General features: G+C 46.6%; 1 protein-coding gene across 1 annotated transcript in view; it reads left to right on the plus strand.

The window, feature by feature from the left end:
• Positions 1 to 14725, plus strand: part of TRAF1 (TNF receptor associated factor 1) — a 29532-nt gene extending 14807 nt beyond the window's left edge. The window contains exons 5-9 of the mRNA XM_060250586.1: positions 296 to 361; positions 4021 to 4428; positions 7257 to 7434; positions 9363 to 9511; positions 12413 to 14725. Of these exons, the coding sequence (XP_060106569.1) occupies positions 296 to 361; positions 4021 to 4428; positions 7257 to 7434; positions 9363 to 9511; positions 12413 to 12631 (1020 nt within the window). The 3' untranslated portion in view covers positions 12632 to 14725. The remainder of the gene's footprint in view (positions 1 to 295; positions 362 to 4020; positions 4429 to 7256; positions 7435 to 9362; positions 9512 to 12412) is intronic.
• The last annotated feature ends 578 nt before the right edge of the window (positions 14726 to 15303 follow it).

A 15303-nucleotide genomic window follows, 5' to 3' on the forward strand; every position in this document is an offset into this window, starting at 1 on the left:
CTTTCTACTTGGTGTTCATGGGTCTGTCTTCCTCTAGGGGCAAAATAGCAAAGGGAACACTTTGGGAACAATTTATTGGCTGCTGGACAAGATAGGCTTTTGGTTTGATCCAGCTGAGCTCTTACGTTATTACATAGAGACTCCCAAGTTTGGCTATTTCACACAAGCTCCGTCCCTTGAGCTGGAAGAAGCCCCAGTAATGTCACAACTGTGTGCTATGGAAAAGGGTTTGGCATACTGAATTGTCTTACATAGGAATATGTTTCTGTTCTTTTGTCAATGCTCCCATAAACAGACCCTTTCAGCGACTTCCACTGACAAGGACATCTGTCGGTTTTCCAGGATCGGCTGCTCGTTCAAGGTGAGTATAATGGGCTGACCAGGCTTCTGGGAATGGATGTTCAGGAATAGGGGTACAGAAAAGAAACAAATCAGTTTCCATACATTCTGGAGAGCATTGCTATCGAGCCAAGCGTGTGACTTTTAACAAGGCAAGGAAGGGTTAATGTATAAGATCTCAGCATGCTCTCGCACTCAGAAGACAGCCCCCTCCCCACTCTGAAGAAAGTCAAATTCCTTTAAAGGGGGGATTTGATTGTTGTGGCCTCATTTTGGGCAGAACTCACAAGAGCGGAGCTCTGGAACCTCTGGATTTTATTGTGCTCTTTCTTTCTTACCTCCCCCCTGCCCCCAAAATACTCGCTTCTGGGCTCCATTGTTCATACCGCCTGTGAGAATTTTGCTGAACGCTAAGATCTGACAAACTTGCTAATATTTTTCCTCACAAAAAAATGGGGAAATAGCCAAAACATATAAAGCAGACAGATGGAAATCTTCCTCATGCCACTTTGGCCACGTAGGAAAAAGTAATTTTAAAAGTATGATGGGAGTAAGGTTTTCTTATGACAATTATAATTCAAGAAGCATTTTAAGGTAAGATGCTGAGCTGATATTCTTTAGTACACCTTCTGATGATGTCGGGGGTGTGGCTTATTCAATTGAGTTGTGCTAATGAGCTCCAGCACATCTTTTTCTATGAAATGGCCCCTGGTTGTTGTAAACCTTCCACAGCCATCTTGTGCCACATTGAATTTGCACATTATATAGTTAATGCAATTAAGTGGCAGTAAGGCATTTAGGTGGAATCCAGGTTACTTTGTGCAGGTACTGAAGCCACTGGGGCCTCTCCTCTCTGAGCTCTTCTGCTAGTTTTGCACCATTTGCAGGTAGGTTACGTGGAATCAGAGGCTGAGGGCCCCAGTGTGCTCCCAAATAGAAATATCAATTAACTGTCAATTTCTGCCCTTTCCCAGGCATTGGCAAAAAAAGTACAGCAGAGAGAATGGGTTCCAACTCTTGAATTCCTGAGAGCAACTATGAGGACTAGAAACTCGATTTCAGTGAAAGCTGTCGTTTTTCTTGATTCCCTTTTCAGTGTCAACTATCCAGTCCCTGGTTTGCATAAGAATGCCACAGTGCACAAATGAAATAGAGCTTGAAAGAAAGAAGCTGAAGTAGAAGAGAAATGGGAGAAGGAAAGTTTCTCCAGGCATATAAATTGAGCCAAGACAACTGCAGACAGCTTGCATGTAAAGATATGAAGCTGGCCTTATACTGCATGAGAAAAGCAATCCGTTCTAGCTCCACTCTGCCTGCCTTGGCCATTCCCAACCCCTGCATTTCCCAAGAGTTACTGGTCTGAGCTTCCTACCAGTCATCCTTCATGGGGGTGGAGGGGGGGACTCCTGAACGTCTGCCATCATGTGTCGACAGCCAATACTGGAGAAGCCCCTGCTCTTGCAGGAGGCTGTCCGTCACATCCTTGCATGAGAAGCAACTGCTCTTGCAGGAGGCTGTCTGTTGCATCCTTGCATGAGTTGTTTGTCCTTCCAAGCTGGAGGCACACCCAGAATAGACAGTTGTGCAGAAACCAAAAAGTGGGTTTCTCTGAGGATGAGTAATTATTAGACTCATCCGGCATAAATGGAAACTTTTGTAGGTGCAAGAGTGACCGCACACCTCTGATTTTTTTTTAAGTGTGCTTTGTCAGTCAGCTGCTTGAAAACGCCGTTTGACTAAAATAGCACCGCCGTCAGGCATGAGTCAAAAGCAGGGCTTTTTTTGAGCAGGAACACATAGGGATGCAGTTCTGACTGGCTTGGGATCAGGGAGTGTGGCCTAAGATGCAAATGAGTTCCTGCTGGTTTTTTTCTACAAAAAAGCCCCATGTGAAAGAATGGTAATGTCAGGGTGTGTGACCTGAGATGCAGATGAGTTCCTGCTGGGCTTTTTTCTGCCCCCCCCCCCCCCCAAAAAAAAGCCTTGGTCAAAAGTGAGTGGAGCTTTGAGGCTTGTTCACATTGCTGGTAGGACCTGCTGGAGGGGCAGATGAGAAGCAAAAAGCAGCCCTGGGGAAAAGCCTCCTGGGCCCACCCACTCCCCTTGGCCAGATGCCTCTTTCCCTTCCCTGCATTGCACTTGGCCAGGCTGGGTGCCTCCTTCCCTGCCCTGGATGGGTATGGCTGATGGCTTGCAGCAGCAGCAGTTTCAGTCCATCCTGCAGAGGGCTGGGACTGGCAGTTTTCAAGGGCAACGGCAGCCCATCTGCCTCTCATTGAATGAGGGCTGGGGTGGCCCCCCCCAGGACATTGGCCTACTGAGATTGTGCCCAGTGGCCTTAATGGCCAGGTTTGTTGGGCCCCCAGCACAGAGCATTCCTGAACGCTGTCCCAGCTCCCTTTCCTTGAAGGTGTACCCTCTCGCCCATATACTAGCTTCCTCCTTTGCTCCTGCCACAATGCTTGAGGGAGCAGAGTCCACTTTTCTTGCCCCCATTTACCCCATCAGTGCTGGCCTGTTTAAAAGGAACTTGAAATGCTCTGACCTAGATAGCTCAGGCAAGCCCAGTCTTGGAAGCTAAGCAGGGCGACCCTGGCAAATATGTGGAAGGGAGACCTCTAAAGGAATACCAGGGCCAGGACACAGGGGCAGGTGTATCAAGATACTTCTCTGAAGATGTCCAGGCCCCACTAGGAGTTGCCAAAAGTCACCGTGACTTCCTGGAGCACAAGCGCGCATGCATGCACACACAAAATACTTTAAAAAATATATAATAAATAAAAGGAATTTGAAAGGGTCAGGGCTCAGCTCCTTCTAGGGCAGAGGTGTCAAACATGCAGCCCGAAGGCCAGATCAGGCCCCCAGAGGGCTCCTATCAGGCCCTGGAGCAACTCACTGTCACCTGCTTCCTTCTCTGTCTTGCTTTGCCAGGCTTTCTCAATTGCACAGGAGCTACAGAGCAAAGCCTCTCTTTTCTCCATTGGCTGACCAGCACACAAAGCAACTTATGTACAAAAACTCACAATGCCCAGCCATTTCACGTTTTCTCCGGGTCAGGCTCAAAGCATTGACCATGAGATTTCTGTAATCAAAAGTAGGTTTGCAACTTACAGACACACACCTGAACAACACCTGAACAGCCTACTCAAGATTGCTACAGCACAGACATTGTCTCCAGATTTTGATGCAATAATTCAGAGCAAGAGGTGTCAGTTATCAGAAACTGTTAAATAAACAAAATATGGCAAGACTGCTAATCTTTTAAGCATGTTTTAAGGTTTTTCTAAAAAAAATCTTGTATTTGTGTTCTTTATGTTTACATATCCACTACCTGGCATTACATTTTATGACACACATGTCCTGGCCCGACAAGGTCTCATTTATGTCAGTTCTGCCCCTCATAACAAATGAGTTTGACACCTGTGTTCTAGGCATTCTCCCACCAAGAAGTGGAAGGTGCCCTGGAGGGCTCTGCAAAATTGCAGGAGCCCCTGGCCAATTTGAAGGGATGCCTCGAGAAGGAAGCCCAACCCAGTTCTCCCGCTCCTCTGCTGATTCCATTGGGAAATGGGGAAAGTGACCCTGCATCTCCAGCCAGGCCTAAGCCCACTCTGTGGACCTCAGTGGATGCCTCGCCCATGCCAACCCCTGGTCGACAAATGTCCTCTTTCTTCCTAACAGGGCAGCAGGAAAGAAAGACAGGAGCACGAGAAGAACACCCTGGGGACACACCTGGTTCTGCTGCTTCAACATGCCAGGCAACTGAAGGGGAATCTGGACCCAGCAGGCAGCGGGGCTGACTCCTGCTTCAAGGCCGCAAAAGCCCTCAATGGGATCTTCCTGAGCCTGCAGCTCCCCCCAGCTTTGGACGTGAACTCTTTCCCTGGGCTGCCTCTGTACGAGGGCGAGTCGAGCTGGCAAGCCCTGCTGAGGGGGAGGGTGGTCCCTTTGTTGGACAGCAAGCTGCGGGTGTTTGAAAACATCGTGTCTGTGCTCAGCAAAGAGATGGATGCTTCGCGCCAGAAGATAGCGGCCTTCCGCGGTCAAAGAGGCCTTGACCAGGATACCATCCGGGGCTTGGAGTTGAAGGTAAACGGGAGCAAACACCTGGCAAGCGGCCTTAGCTCAGGGATGGAGCATCTGCTTTGTATTCCAAAGATCCCAGGTTTGGATCCCTGGCACTGCCACCCAGAAAAGTGGCAATGAGCAGTAAGACCCCTGCACACACAGGACTGCTTCCCAGATTATTTTGTTAGCTTCTCCTCATATTCCAATAGCTGAGAAAAGCTTTATTTTTTAATGGAAATTTGAAGGAACTCTCCCAGCACCACCACCACCACATAGTTTTCTATTTACTGTATAAGAGCAAGGATCCCCTGCCCTGAGGCACTTCTGTGTTTTTGCATGAGTCACTGAGCAAACCAGAACAGTGACTCATGTAGAGATCCAGTGGACAGCCATTTCTGAGGGCAAGGACTACAGCTGCGTCCATGCATTGGATGTGATTGGCCTTCCATTGGGAGAGGTGCGGCAGGATTACCAGCCTGCAGCAGAGATCAATGGGTAGAGAAGGAGCCCAGACTGGTAGATCATGCACATGGCGCAGCAGGCAACCTGCTCAGTCAGTGGGTTCATTGAACTCCAGGAGACTTGAATTATTTTTTAATTTCTTGTGACCCATGTTAGAGACCTACTGAAGTCAATGGTGTTAGGGCTAGATGACCAATTTTCTCCTTCCTTATCAGGCAGGGCTGAACAGAACGGGAAGCACTTGTTTCTCAAAATACTGGGCACGATGCAAAATGCTTAGCACTGATAATTAGCAGCGGCCTTGAAGGAGTTAATGTTGCCAAAACGGTGGATTGTGCTGCAAACACTGGCAAAATGTCATGAGGGGTCATTTGATGGATGTGTCAGGCTACCTGGGAACTGGGAAGCTCCATTGAGTGCTCCATTTCCTCTCCCATCTCTCACCTGTTTTTAACCACACTTTCAGTTAAGCCTGCAGATTTGTGACATTGTTATTCAACCCCGGGGTTGTATATCTGGCACTAGAAATGGTGTTGTGAGAACCTTGGCTTTCACTGAAAAGAAAGGCTGAGGTTCTGGTTCTCAAGGGTACACAAACATTGAGAAATTCAAGAGCTAGAGTGGAATCTGTACTATCTGCAAAGTGTCCCTTACCTGCCTCATGGCAAGCTGTGGTTTGCTTTTCTGTCAAGCGATGGTTTAACAATGGCGGGCAGGGGACAATGGTGAGTTGTTGTCTGCAGAGGTTTTTTTTGTAGCAGGAACTCCTTTGCATATTAGGCCACACCTTCCTGATGCAGCCAATCCTCCTGGAGCTTACAGTAGGCCCTGTACTAAGAGCCCTATAAGCTCTTGGAGGATTGGCTACATCAGGAGGGTGTGGCCTAATATGCAAAGGAGTACCTGATACAAAAAAATCCCTGGATGTCTGTGTCTGGGAGGGCACTGCTGTGTCTTCTGGCTGTTTTGTGATTCTATCTAGGCTAACTATCCAAAGCAAGATGTGATACTGCCCCCCCCCCCCAAGATGTGGGTGGTATCCATGGATCCCTGCAGGGCTTTTTTACTTGTAGCAGGAACTCATTTGCATAGTAGGCCACACGCCCTGATGTAGCCAATCCTCCAAGAAGAAGAAGATGATATTGGATTTATATCCCGCCCTCCACTCCGAAGAGTCTCAGAGCGGCTCACAATCTCCTTTACCTTCCTCCCACTCCTCCTACCTTCTTATTACAGGGCCTACTGTAAGCTCTTGGAGGATTGGCTACATCAGGGGGGTATGACCTAAAATACAAAGGAATTCCTGCTACAAAAAAAGCCCTGGATGCCTGCCTGCCGGTGGAACCTGGGGTTCTCTTTGGAATTACAGCTCCTCTCCAGACTCCAGAGATCAGTTCATCTGGACAAAATGGCTGCTTTGGAGGGTGGACTCTTATGGCATTGTACCCCACCAAGGTCCCTGTCCTCCCCAGGCTCCATCCCCAAATCTCCTAGAGTCTAAACTGGAACTGGCAACCCCTACCTCTTGACCCTCACCAGTGGACAAGGGGATTCTGGCAAACCTAGTGGTGCTGGAAATAATGTAGGTCCTGCTAGCATCTCACAAGCTGGTGGTCCTTCTAAGGCATAGGGAGCCAGGACTTCAGAAACCCAAAGCCTACTTCTCCCACCTTTCCTTTCAGGGGGTAGGGTTGTCAGATCCAGGTTGGGAAACGCCTGGAGATTTGGGGATGGATCCTGAGAAGGACAAGGACCTCAGTGGGGTACATTGAAGGAGAAGAGATTGGATTTATACCCTGCCTTTCACTACCCAAAGAAGTCTCAGAGCAATTTACAATCTCCTTTTCCCTCCCCACAACAGACACCCTGTGGAGTAGGTGGGGCTGAGAGAACTCTCCCAGAACTGCTCTTGCGCAGAACAGCTTTGAGAGAATCAAGGTCACATCAGCAGGTGCATGTGGAGCGGGGAATCAAACCCTGTTCTCCCAGATAAGTGTCTGTGCATTTAACCACCACACCAAACTACTACACCAAACTAGAGTCCGCCACTCCAAAGCATCCATTCCTGTTTACTGTCTCTGCTGATAATTCTGGACGGGAAGCTGGGCAAGCCTGTAGCAGCAAAATAAGGGAGGATTCTAGTGGTGTCTTGAAGACTATCAAAATTCATTCCAGCATAAGCCTTTGTGAGTCTGGCTCACTTATTCCAATGCACACACCAGTGCATGGGATGGTGAGCTGACTTACACTGGAATTGGCGTTGTCCATCTTTAAGGGGCCACAATGGGCTCTTGTTTCATTTGGTCTTCATTCAGTGTTTTCAGGCAGCCATTGGCAGGTTTGCCACCCCAAAGCACAATGAGGTTGTCCCCCTTTTCTCTCCCGAGATTGCTGATCTCCAGCGATGCCTGGCGCAGAAGGAGGTGGCTCTCAGCAGGCTCCAGCAGAAACTCCTGCTCTCAGCAGAAGCGACATACAATGGCATTTTTCTGTGGAAGATCACAGATGTTCACCAAAAGTGCTATGAAGCAGTGAGTGGGAAAGTGTGCAGTTTACAGTCTCCTGGTAAGAGAACCCCAATGTGTGCTGTAGTGGTTAGAGACTGGGGAGACCTGGGTTCAAATGCCACTCATGAAAATCGCTAGACTGCCCTAGGCCAGTCACACTCTCTTCTTAGTCTGCCCTGCCTCACAGGGTCGTTGCGAGGACAAAACAGAGGAGGACGATACCTGATCCAGAATTGCTTGCCTGATAAATGGATTCCTGCTATGCAAGTCTGTCAGTAGTTATGAATCATATAAATACAGGCCGTCCCAGACTGCTTGAAGGAGGGCAGAATTTTAAAAAATGTAATTGGGGGTCAGGGTAATAAGGGGGGAGGTGAAACCAGGTTTCATTAAAAGTAGCCAGTATTTCTTAAAGAGTTTATGCTGGTTGCTGGGAGGGGGAGGGGAGGACGGAGGAGAGCACTGTTCCTGTCTTTGCCCAGCAGGTTTAAAAAAAAATTCTTTATGAATTTTCTAAAAAAAAGATAAGACAAAAACACAGAACACAGTTAGAACAAACAACTTTATGGAGGCTAGCAATTGGTATAATGGAAACTGGATAACAACTCAATCATTTTAAGGCTGTCTGGAATTCAGCTTGCCTTTTTTTCCTCTATAAAGTCAAGAAAAGGAAGCCGTCTTTCTAAAAAATCTGACATAATTTTCAGAGATTTCAATGACCTGATCCAGAATTGCTCCCCTTATAAATAGATTCCCAATATGCAGGTCTGTCAGTAGTTATAAACAGGGCTTTTTTTGTAGCAGGAACTCCTTTGCATATTAGGCCATAAACCCCTGATGTAGCCAATCCTCCTGAAGCTTACAGTAGGCCCTGTACTAAGAGCCCTGTAAGCTCTTGGAGGATTGGCTACATCAGGGGTGTGTGGCCTGATATGCAAACGAGCTCCTGCTATTAAAAAAAACACGCTGATTATAAACCATAAAAATGATGGATCGAACCTCCACATTCAGGGGCAATGTACCTCTGAATACCAGATTACAGGGGCCAAGCAGCACAGCAGGTCTCTTCCCCTACTTGTGGACTTCCCAGGAGCATCTGGCTGCCCAGTGTCGGAAGCTGGACCAGCAGGATCTTAGGCAGGGCTTTTTTTGTAGCAGCAACACCTTTGCATATTAGGCCACACCCCCTGATGTAGCCAATCTGTGTAGTGGTTTGGTTAGTGGTTAAGTGAGCGGACTCTTATCTGGGAGAACCGGGTTCGATTCCCCACTCCTCCACTTGCACCTGCTAGCATGGCCTTGGGTCAGCCATAGCTCTGGCAGAGGTTGTCCTTGAAAGGGCAGCTGCTGTGAGAGCCCTCGCCAGCCCCACCCACCTCACGGGGTGTCTGTTGTGGGGGAGGAAGGTAAAGGAGATTGTGAGCTGCTCTGAGACTCTTCAGAGTGCAGGGCGGGATATAAATCCAATATCTTCTTCTTCAGTCCTCCTGGAGCTAACAGTAGGCCCTGTACTAAGAGCCCTGTAAGCTCGTGGAGGATTGGCTACCTCAGATGGGTGTGGCCTAATATGCAAAGGAGTACCTGCTACAAAAAAATCTCTGGATGTCTGTGTCTGAGGAGTGATATCAGTGGCTGTGAACCACAGTAGAGAAGTGGTTTTGTGGTGTCATGGTTAGAATGTCAGACTAGGATCTGGGAGGCTCAGGTTTCAAATCTCCACTCTGCCATGAAACCTTGCTGGGGTGACCATGGGCTACCCACACTCTCTCAGCCTGACCTACCTCACAAGGTTGTTGTGAGGATAAAATAGAGGAGAGCTGCGTGAGCTGCTTCAGGTCCCCATCGGAGAGAAGGGCAGAGGAGAAATGATGTAAAGAAACAAACTTCATGAATCGCAGTGAACTGATTGTGATCCTGCCCTGATCGGGAAATGCCCGAGTTTGAATGTAAAGCCTGAATTTTGTCCATCTGCCTTCTCATTTGTAGCATTCTACACGGCGCGATACGGTTACAAACTCTGCATGAGGCTCTATCTGAATGGCGAGGGGAGGGGCAAAGGAACTCACATGTCCCTCTTCCTGGTGCTCCTTAGAGGGGAATACGACACACTCCTCCAGTGGCCTTTCGCATACAAGGTAAAGGGGATTGCTGCTCTCTATTTCCAACCCCCAAACCCCACCCCCACCCCACTCTTATAGTCTGCCCCAGTGCACAGGGCTGTGTCAGAGAACGCATGGCTTTACAAGGAGGGGGTTAGAATGGTGGGAAGCACGTTCAGATCCCGCACCAAGAAAAATGGTCTTCCAAGATCGGTGTAAATTGTTCCAATGAAGCACCTTGTCTTGTCTAACCAAAGATATTTAAATGTTTTAAGAATAATAAAAATAAAAAAAAAATTAGAGATGTACGTATTTAATAATAACAATTATAATATAAATACAAATATATCCTTTAAAATGTTTAAAAAATCTTTAGCCTTTACTCTGACAAAATTAAACCGAGATTCAAGAGCCCATTTAAGATGTCCAGGATGGTTTTAAGGTCCATGGAGTAGCTGTGGGGTCAGTGGTAAAATTTAGGATTTGTCTCCGGAAGACACCAGGGTCAATCCCTGGCACCCACAGTTGCAGCAAGTGTTGATAGAATCGTTTCTGTCCCTGAGACCTTGTGTTCCAGTCCCAGTGATAACATCCGTCTGCTCCATTCACGTTAAACTGGGTAAATACTGAGTAGTTTCAGGGCTTTTTTTATAGCAGGAACTCCTTTTGTAGCAGGAGTTCTGCTACAGTTCTGCTCCTTTACCTATTAGGCCACACCTCACTGATGTAGCCAGTCCTCCAAGAGCTTACAATAGGCCCTGTAATAAGAGCCCTGTAAGCTCTTGGAGGATTGGCTACATCAGGGGTGTGTGGCCTAATAGGCAAAGGAGTTCCTGCTACAAAAAAAGCCCTATGTTTGTGGAAAGAATGAAGGAATACAACAAGACAATAAGGTGCATTTTTTACATACCAGAAAGCCCCCAAAGCTTTCCACACCTTTTCTAAAAGGGCTCCAGGCCAATATCCAGCATCTTCAGTGGAAGGATCTCAGGTACCAGGTGCTGGGAATGGTGTTTCACTGCTTGTTTAATGCTAGGTGGACCAAACTCTGGATTTGATACAGTTTCTCTGAGTCTTGGGTACGAGCCCTGCTCAGAATGAACTTTTTGGGAAGGGGCTCTGGCTCAGAGTTGATCCACTCATTTTGTAGAAGGCAATTTCCTGTGTAGGTGACAATTCAATGGCAAAGCTCATACTTGGCATGCAGAAGGTCAGTGGCATAAGGGACAAATATGGGGTAAGGTAGCAAAGCTGGCAGGCAAAGTTTTCAAACTTCCCTGGCCCTGATGGCTGGTCAAGATCATCGTAGATGGGGTAGACAGATGTTCTGAGTCTGCTTCGTTCTGGCTGGATCACAAGTCCATGGCTGGAAGGACTGCTTCACACAGAATTCTATATCTGTGTTTTGTCCTCCCACTCCCCAGGGAAGTATTTTATTTAGTTCTACAATATTTTGCTCCCAAAGACTGCTCAATCTCTCTTGTTTTGCTATCTGCTGACCTTCAGATGTGGGAAAATCCTATTTTTGTTTGTCAGAACAGCACCTGCCGTTGCAGTGCATTTGCTTATTAAAGATATGTGACCTTTTTAAAACAAAAAACCCCATAATTTGCACATTATTTGCAAATTGAATTCACTTTGTTGTGTCTCGTGACATGTTCAGCAGTGGCAGAATGTTTGTCAGTTTCAGCGCAGTAGCTAGAATCCTTTACTTTATCGAGGAACATCTTGGACCTCGAATTGAAGTGTGCATAAAGGGTTTATTTACCAAATTCAGAGATTTGTCCTGGATTTTATAGATATTTTCTTTGGTTAAGAATATTTTATCATTTACGCAGAGAGCTGTCTGTAGTCCTGTTAATAAAATTTGGGCTGGGCTGTGGCTAAATGGTGGAGCATCTGCTTTGCATTTAGAAGGCCCCAAGATCAGTCTGTGGCATTTATTTTTATTTATTTAGTGAATTTATATTTTGCCCTTTTTCATACGGGCATCTCCAGTAAAGATCAGGTTGTAGGCTATGCTCCCTCTATGCTTTGGAGTCTTGTGAGCAAAAATTCTGCTTTGTGATCTATAAGAACATAAGAGAAGCCATGTTGGATCAGGCCAATGGCCCATCCAGTCCAACACTCTGTGTCACACAGTGGCCAATACACACACAAACACACACACACACTGTGGTTAATGGCCACTGATGGACCTCTGCTCCATATTTTTATCCAATTCCCTCTTGAAGCTGGCTATGCTTGTAGCCACCACCACCTTCTGTGGCAGTGAATTCCACGTGTTAATCACCCTTTGGGTGAAGGAGGACTTCCTTTTATCCATTTTAACCTGACTGCTCAGCAATTTCATTGAATGCCCATAGTTCTTGTATTGTGAGAAAGGGAGAAAAGGACTTCTTTCTCTACTTTCTCCATCCCATGCATAATCTTGTAAACCTCTATCATGTCACCCCGCAGTCAACGTTTCTCCAAGCTAAAGAGCCCCAAGCATATTAACCTTTCTTCATAGGGAAAGTTATGTATTTTATGTTTTTATATTATTCTGTGGTTTATGGTTTTAATGTAATATTGTGTTTGCTCATGCACATGCATGTCTATGTGAGCCGCCCTGAGCCCGCCTAGGTGAGGAGGGTGGGATACAAAGGGAATAAAATAAATAAATAAATAAAATAGTTTGCTCTGGGGCCATTTTTCCTGAGCTAAGACAAAAATGTGCGATCTGGAGGCTAAAAAACTGTGAGCTCACACTCACTCAGCCTAGAGGGAATGCTGGTTGTAGGTGATATGAAAGATCCCAGCCTGAGACCCTGGAGAGCTGTCTGAGCAGACAATACTGACTCTGATGCACCAGGGGTCTGTATAAGGCAGCTTCACATGTGTTTCGTTTGTGGTTCCTTGGGAAATCTTATTTCCGTCCCCCCTGCTGTCTTGCAGATCACCTTCGTGTTGCTCGACCAGAACAACGGAGACCATCTGACAAACACTTTTCTCACAGATCCAAGCTCTGCGTCGTCCCAGAGACCTGTGACTGATATGAACGAGGCCAGCGGCTGCGCCCGGTTCCTCTCATTGGCCAAACTGCAGTCGCTGAAATATACTTATTTAAAAGATGGCACCCTTTTCCTCAAGTGCATTGCCGAATCCTCATTGTGAGAGTGCATATCAAAGCTTTGAAAGCATCAGCAGGTGATAAATACAAGGGGAGAGCTACTTCGGAAACATCTGGAGAGAGCTGGTTTGCGTCTGCAGCGGGACTGATTTACACCTTGAAGGGATACCTGTTAACCAGGCCAGTGTGGAAGGATGTGTGTTGGACTGCCCCCCAGTTTCCTTATTCCAGCCTCCATACCTTAACAAATCAGACCTCCAGCCCCATGCAGGGGGCAATGTGTTTGTATCACCAGTAGGATGTTTTTCTCTAGGTACTAAAAAGCAGGACTTTTTTTGTAGCAGGGACTCCTTTGCATATTAAGCTACACCCCCCTGATGTAGCCAATCGTCCAAGAGCTTACAGTAAGCCCTGTAAGAAGAGCCCTGTAAGCTCTTCGAGGATTAGCTACATCAGGGGGGTGTAGCCTAATATGCAAAGGAGTCCCTGCTACAAAAAAAAAGCCCTGCTACAATGTATGTGCTTAACCCCATATGGTGGCTTACAGACCAGTTTTGTGAACATAGCCAACTTGTTGGAAGCTAGCCATGTTTCTTTTTGTTTGTTGTGGCAGGGCTGTCACCTTATCACGCAGACATCCTCTGCCATGCTTTCAGCAAGACGCTGTCTCTGCCCCCATGAGTGAATCCAAAGCCTTGATGTCTTTGCAGTATGTTGAGGTTACACATTTACTTGACGAGAAGTTCAACTGAGTTCAGTGGGACTTCTGGGTGCATGCATAAACTCAGACTGTTAGGACAGTGATTTTCAGACCATCCAGTCCAATCTCCCATATGTGTGTGTGTGTTTTTTAATCTTCAAGGTATGCTGTACAATTATAGGACCCTACTGCATTTGCAGGAAGCTTTAGATCTTGGGTGCTTAGTTCTAGGGTCACCAGGGTATCATTCTTCCAATCCAGGCCACCTGGTGTGCCCTTTAGGCAAATTGGCTGCGTAGGGTGCAAGCCAAACACATTGCTTGGTGCATTGTCTTCAACTTGTTACAGGGTCTGCTCCCAGCGATTGCTGCAAAAGGTCAGGGAATTGCCAAAAGAATCGCCTTTTGACCTGTTTGCCCATGCCAGAATTTTGTTTGTGCTTTCTTTGAGAAATATGGTTCACATGTCAACCATGGGCTTGACCTCTTCATTGCCTGCAACAGCGGAATGTGGGAGCAGGCACGTTTCTCACTAAAAGATTGGACAGCATGCTCCCTGTACGTTTTGCCTCCAAGCTCTTCTTCAATAAGGGCTGCATCAGTACTTTTGAGAAAAGAAAAAGAAGACTGGGAGTTTGAGCCAGCTATTGGTGCAAATGGACTCCGGGAGAATCTAGACAAACCCGAGAGAACTAAGTTTGCAGTGGGCACTAGTGAGGTGTGCTAGGATTCGGTGTCACCCATTGGAGTCTCTGCCTTAAAACATTACCTAACATTCCCCTGCAGCTATGCAGGGAAGCCGAGCAGTCTTATTTTTCCCAGGAAGTTTTCCCACCGTGGCTGATGATTTCAAGAGCCCGTGCTAAGCTTTGGAGGAGCCCTTAAACATGGCTTGAAAGCCACTGCCTTAAAAGCTCCTGACCATTTTTGACAATCCGAGTCCTTTTAATTGGAATTCCAGTAGCACCAGCCCTGCTGGTGGCTCTCTTCATCTCTTTGACACGTTTCTTCTTCCCGGGACAATGCATAAGTCATTCAGCTCTAGTTCTTGAATTAAATTAGGAAATCAAAGGTACATCCTTCATTATAAAATCTTTATGCGCATCAAGAAGATGGATCAATCACTTTAAAGGCGCTGATCTTTGGAGGCAGGATTCTCTGAGTCTGTATTGAGAGTGCATTTGCTCTACCATGGTTACATACTGTTGGACTTCTCAGCAGTGGGTTTTCTGGCAGCTTTACAGCAGTTTTGCAGCAGTACATTGTGAGCAAGATTTACACTACCTTCAGGGCTAGCCAGCTGCTGTTTGTGCCATTTAAAGGACACAGGAGGGGCTAGTTTTAAAAGGTAAGCGGGAATAAGATAAGTGTTTTGTGGCTGATTATACAAGGCTATACTTTGCCCCGAATCTTTATAAATAAAAAAAGTTTCTTAACCAGAGAGATGGCTCTTGAACTGTGTCTGCTGGCCCCACAAGATAACAACAGCATGACTGACTACTCCCTGCCCAGTTAAAATATCTGAGATTAGCTCGCAGCAAAGTGAGTGAATTTGTAGCGCTGTTATTTAATCTGTTTGTTTCATTTTTTTTAAACTCTATCTTTTTAATAACAATTCCTAAGAACAACAATCATCATGAATATGGACCATCCTTGGCCTTCTCCAACTGTTCAAGCCAATAGCTACAGATGCTTATCTCTGATTGTTGTGATAACAAAAATTAATCTCTGTCTCCAGCGTATCCATTGCCTTGCTTTGACTTTGCCAGCCAGCAGCTGCCTGCAGAAAACCAGTCCCCCACCCCACCACCTCTCTTTCTCAAAACAAAAAGCTTAAAAATAGCCAATCGGAATGGCAGCAAATCCAAGCCAGGAAATGAATGCCATGCAGAAATCAAAACAGCAGCTAATTAAAAAGCCCGGCCAAGGATTCGGTTTGCTAATCAAGGACCGCCAAGAAAGGCTCGCATCAAAATTGAGTGACTCGTCTCCCGCAGCAACCAGGCAAGGTTGGACC

The sequence above is a fragment of the Heteronotia binoei genome, chromosome 12, assembly GCF_032191835.1.
Source record: "Heteronotia binoei isolate CCM8104 ecotype False Entrance Well chromosome 12, APGP_CSIRO_Hbin_v1, whole genome shotgun sequence".
Taxonomy (NCBI): Eukaryota; Metazoa; Chordata; class Lepidosauria; order Squamata; family Gekkonidae; genus Heteronotia; species Heteronotia binoei.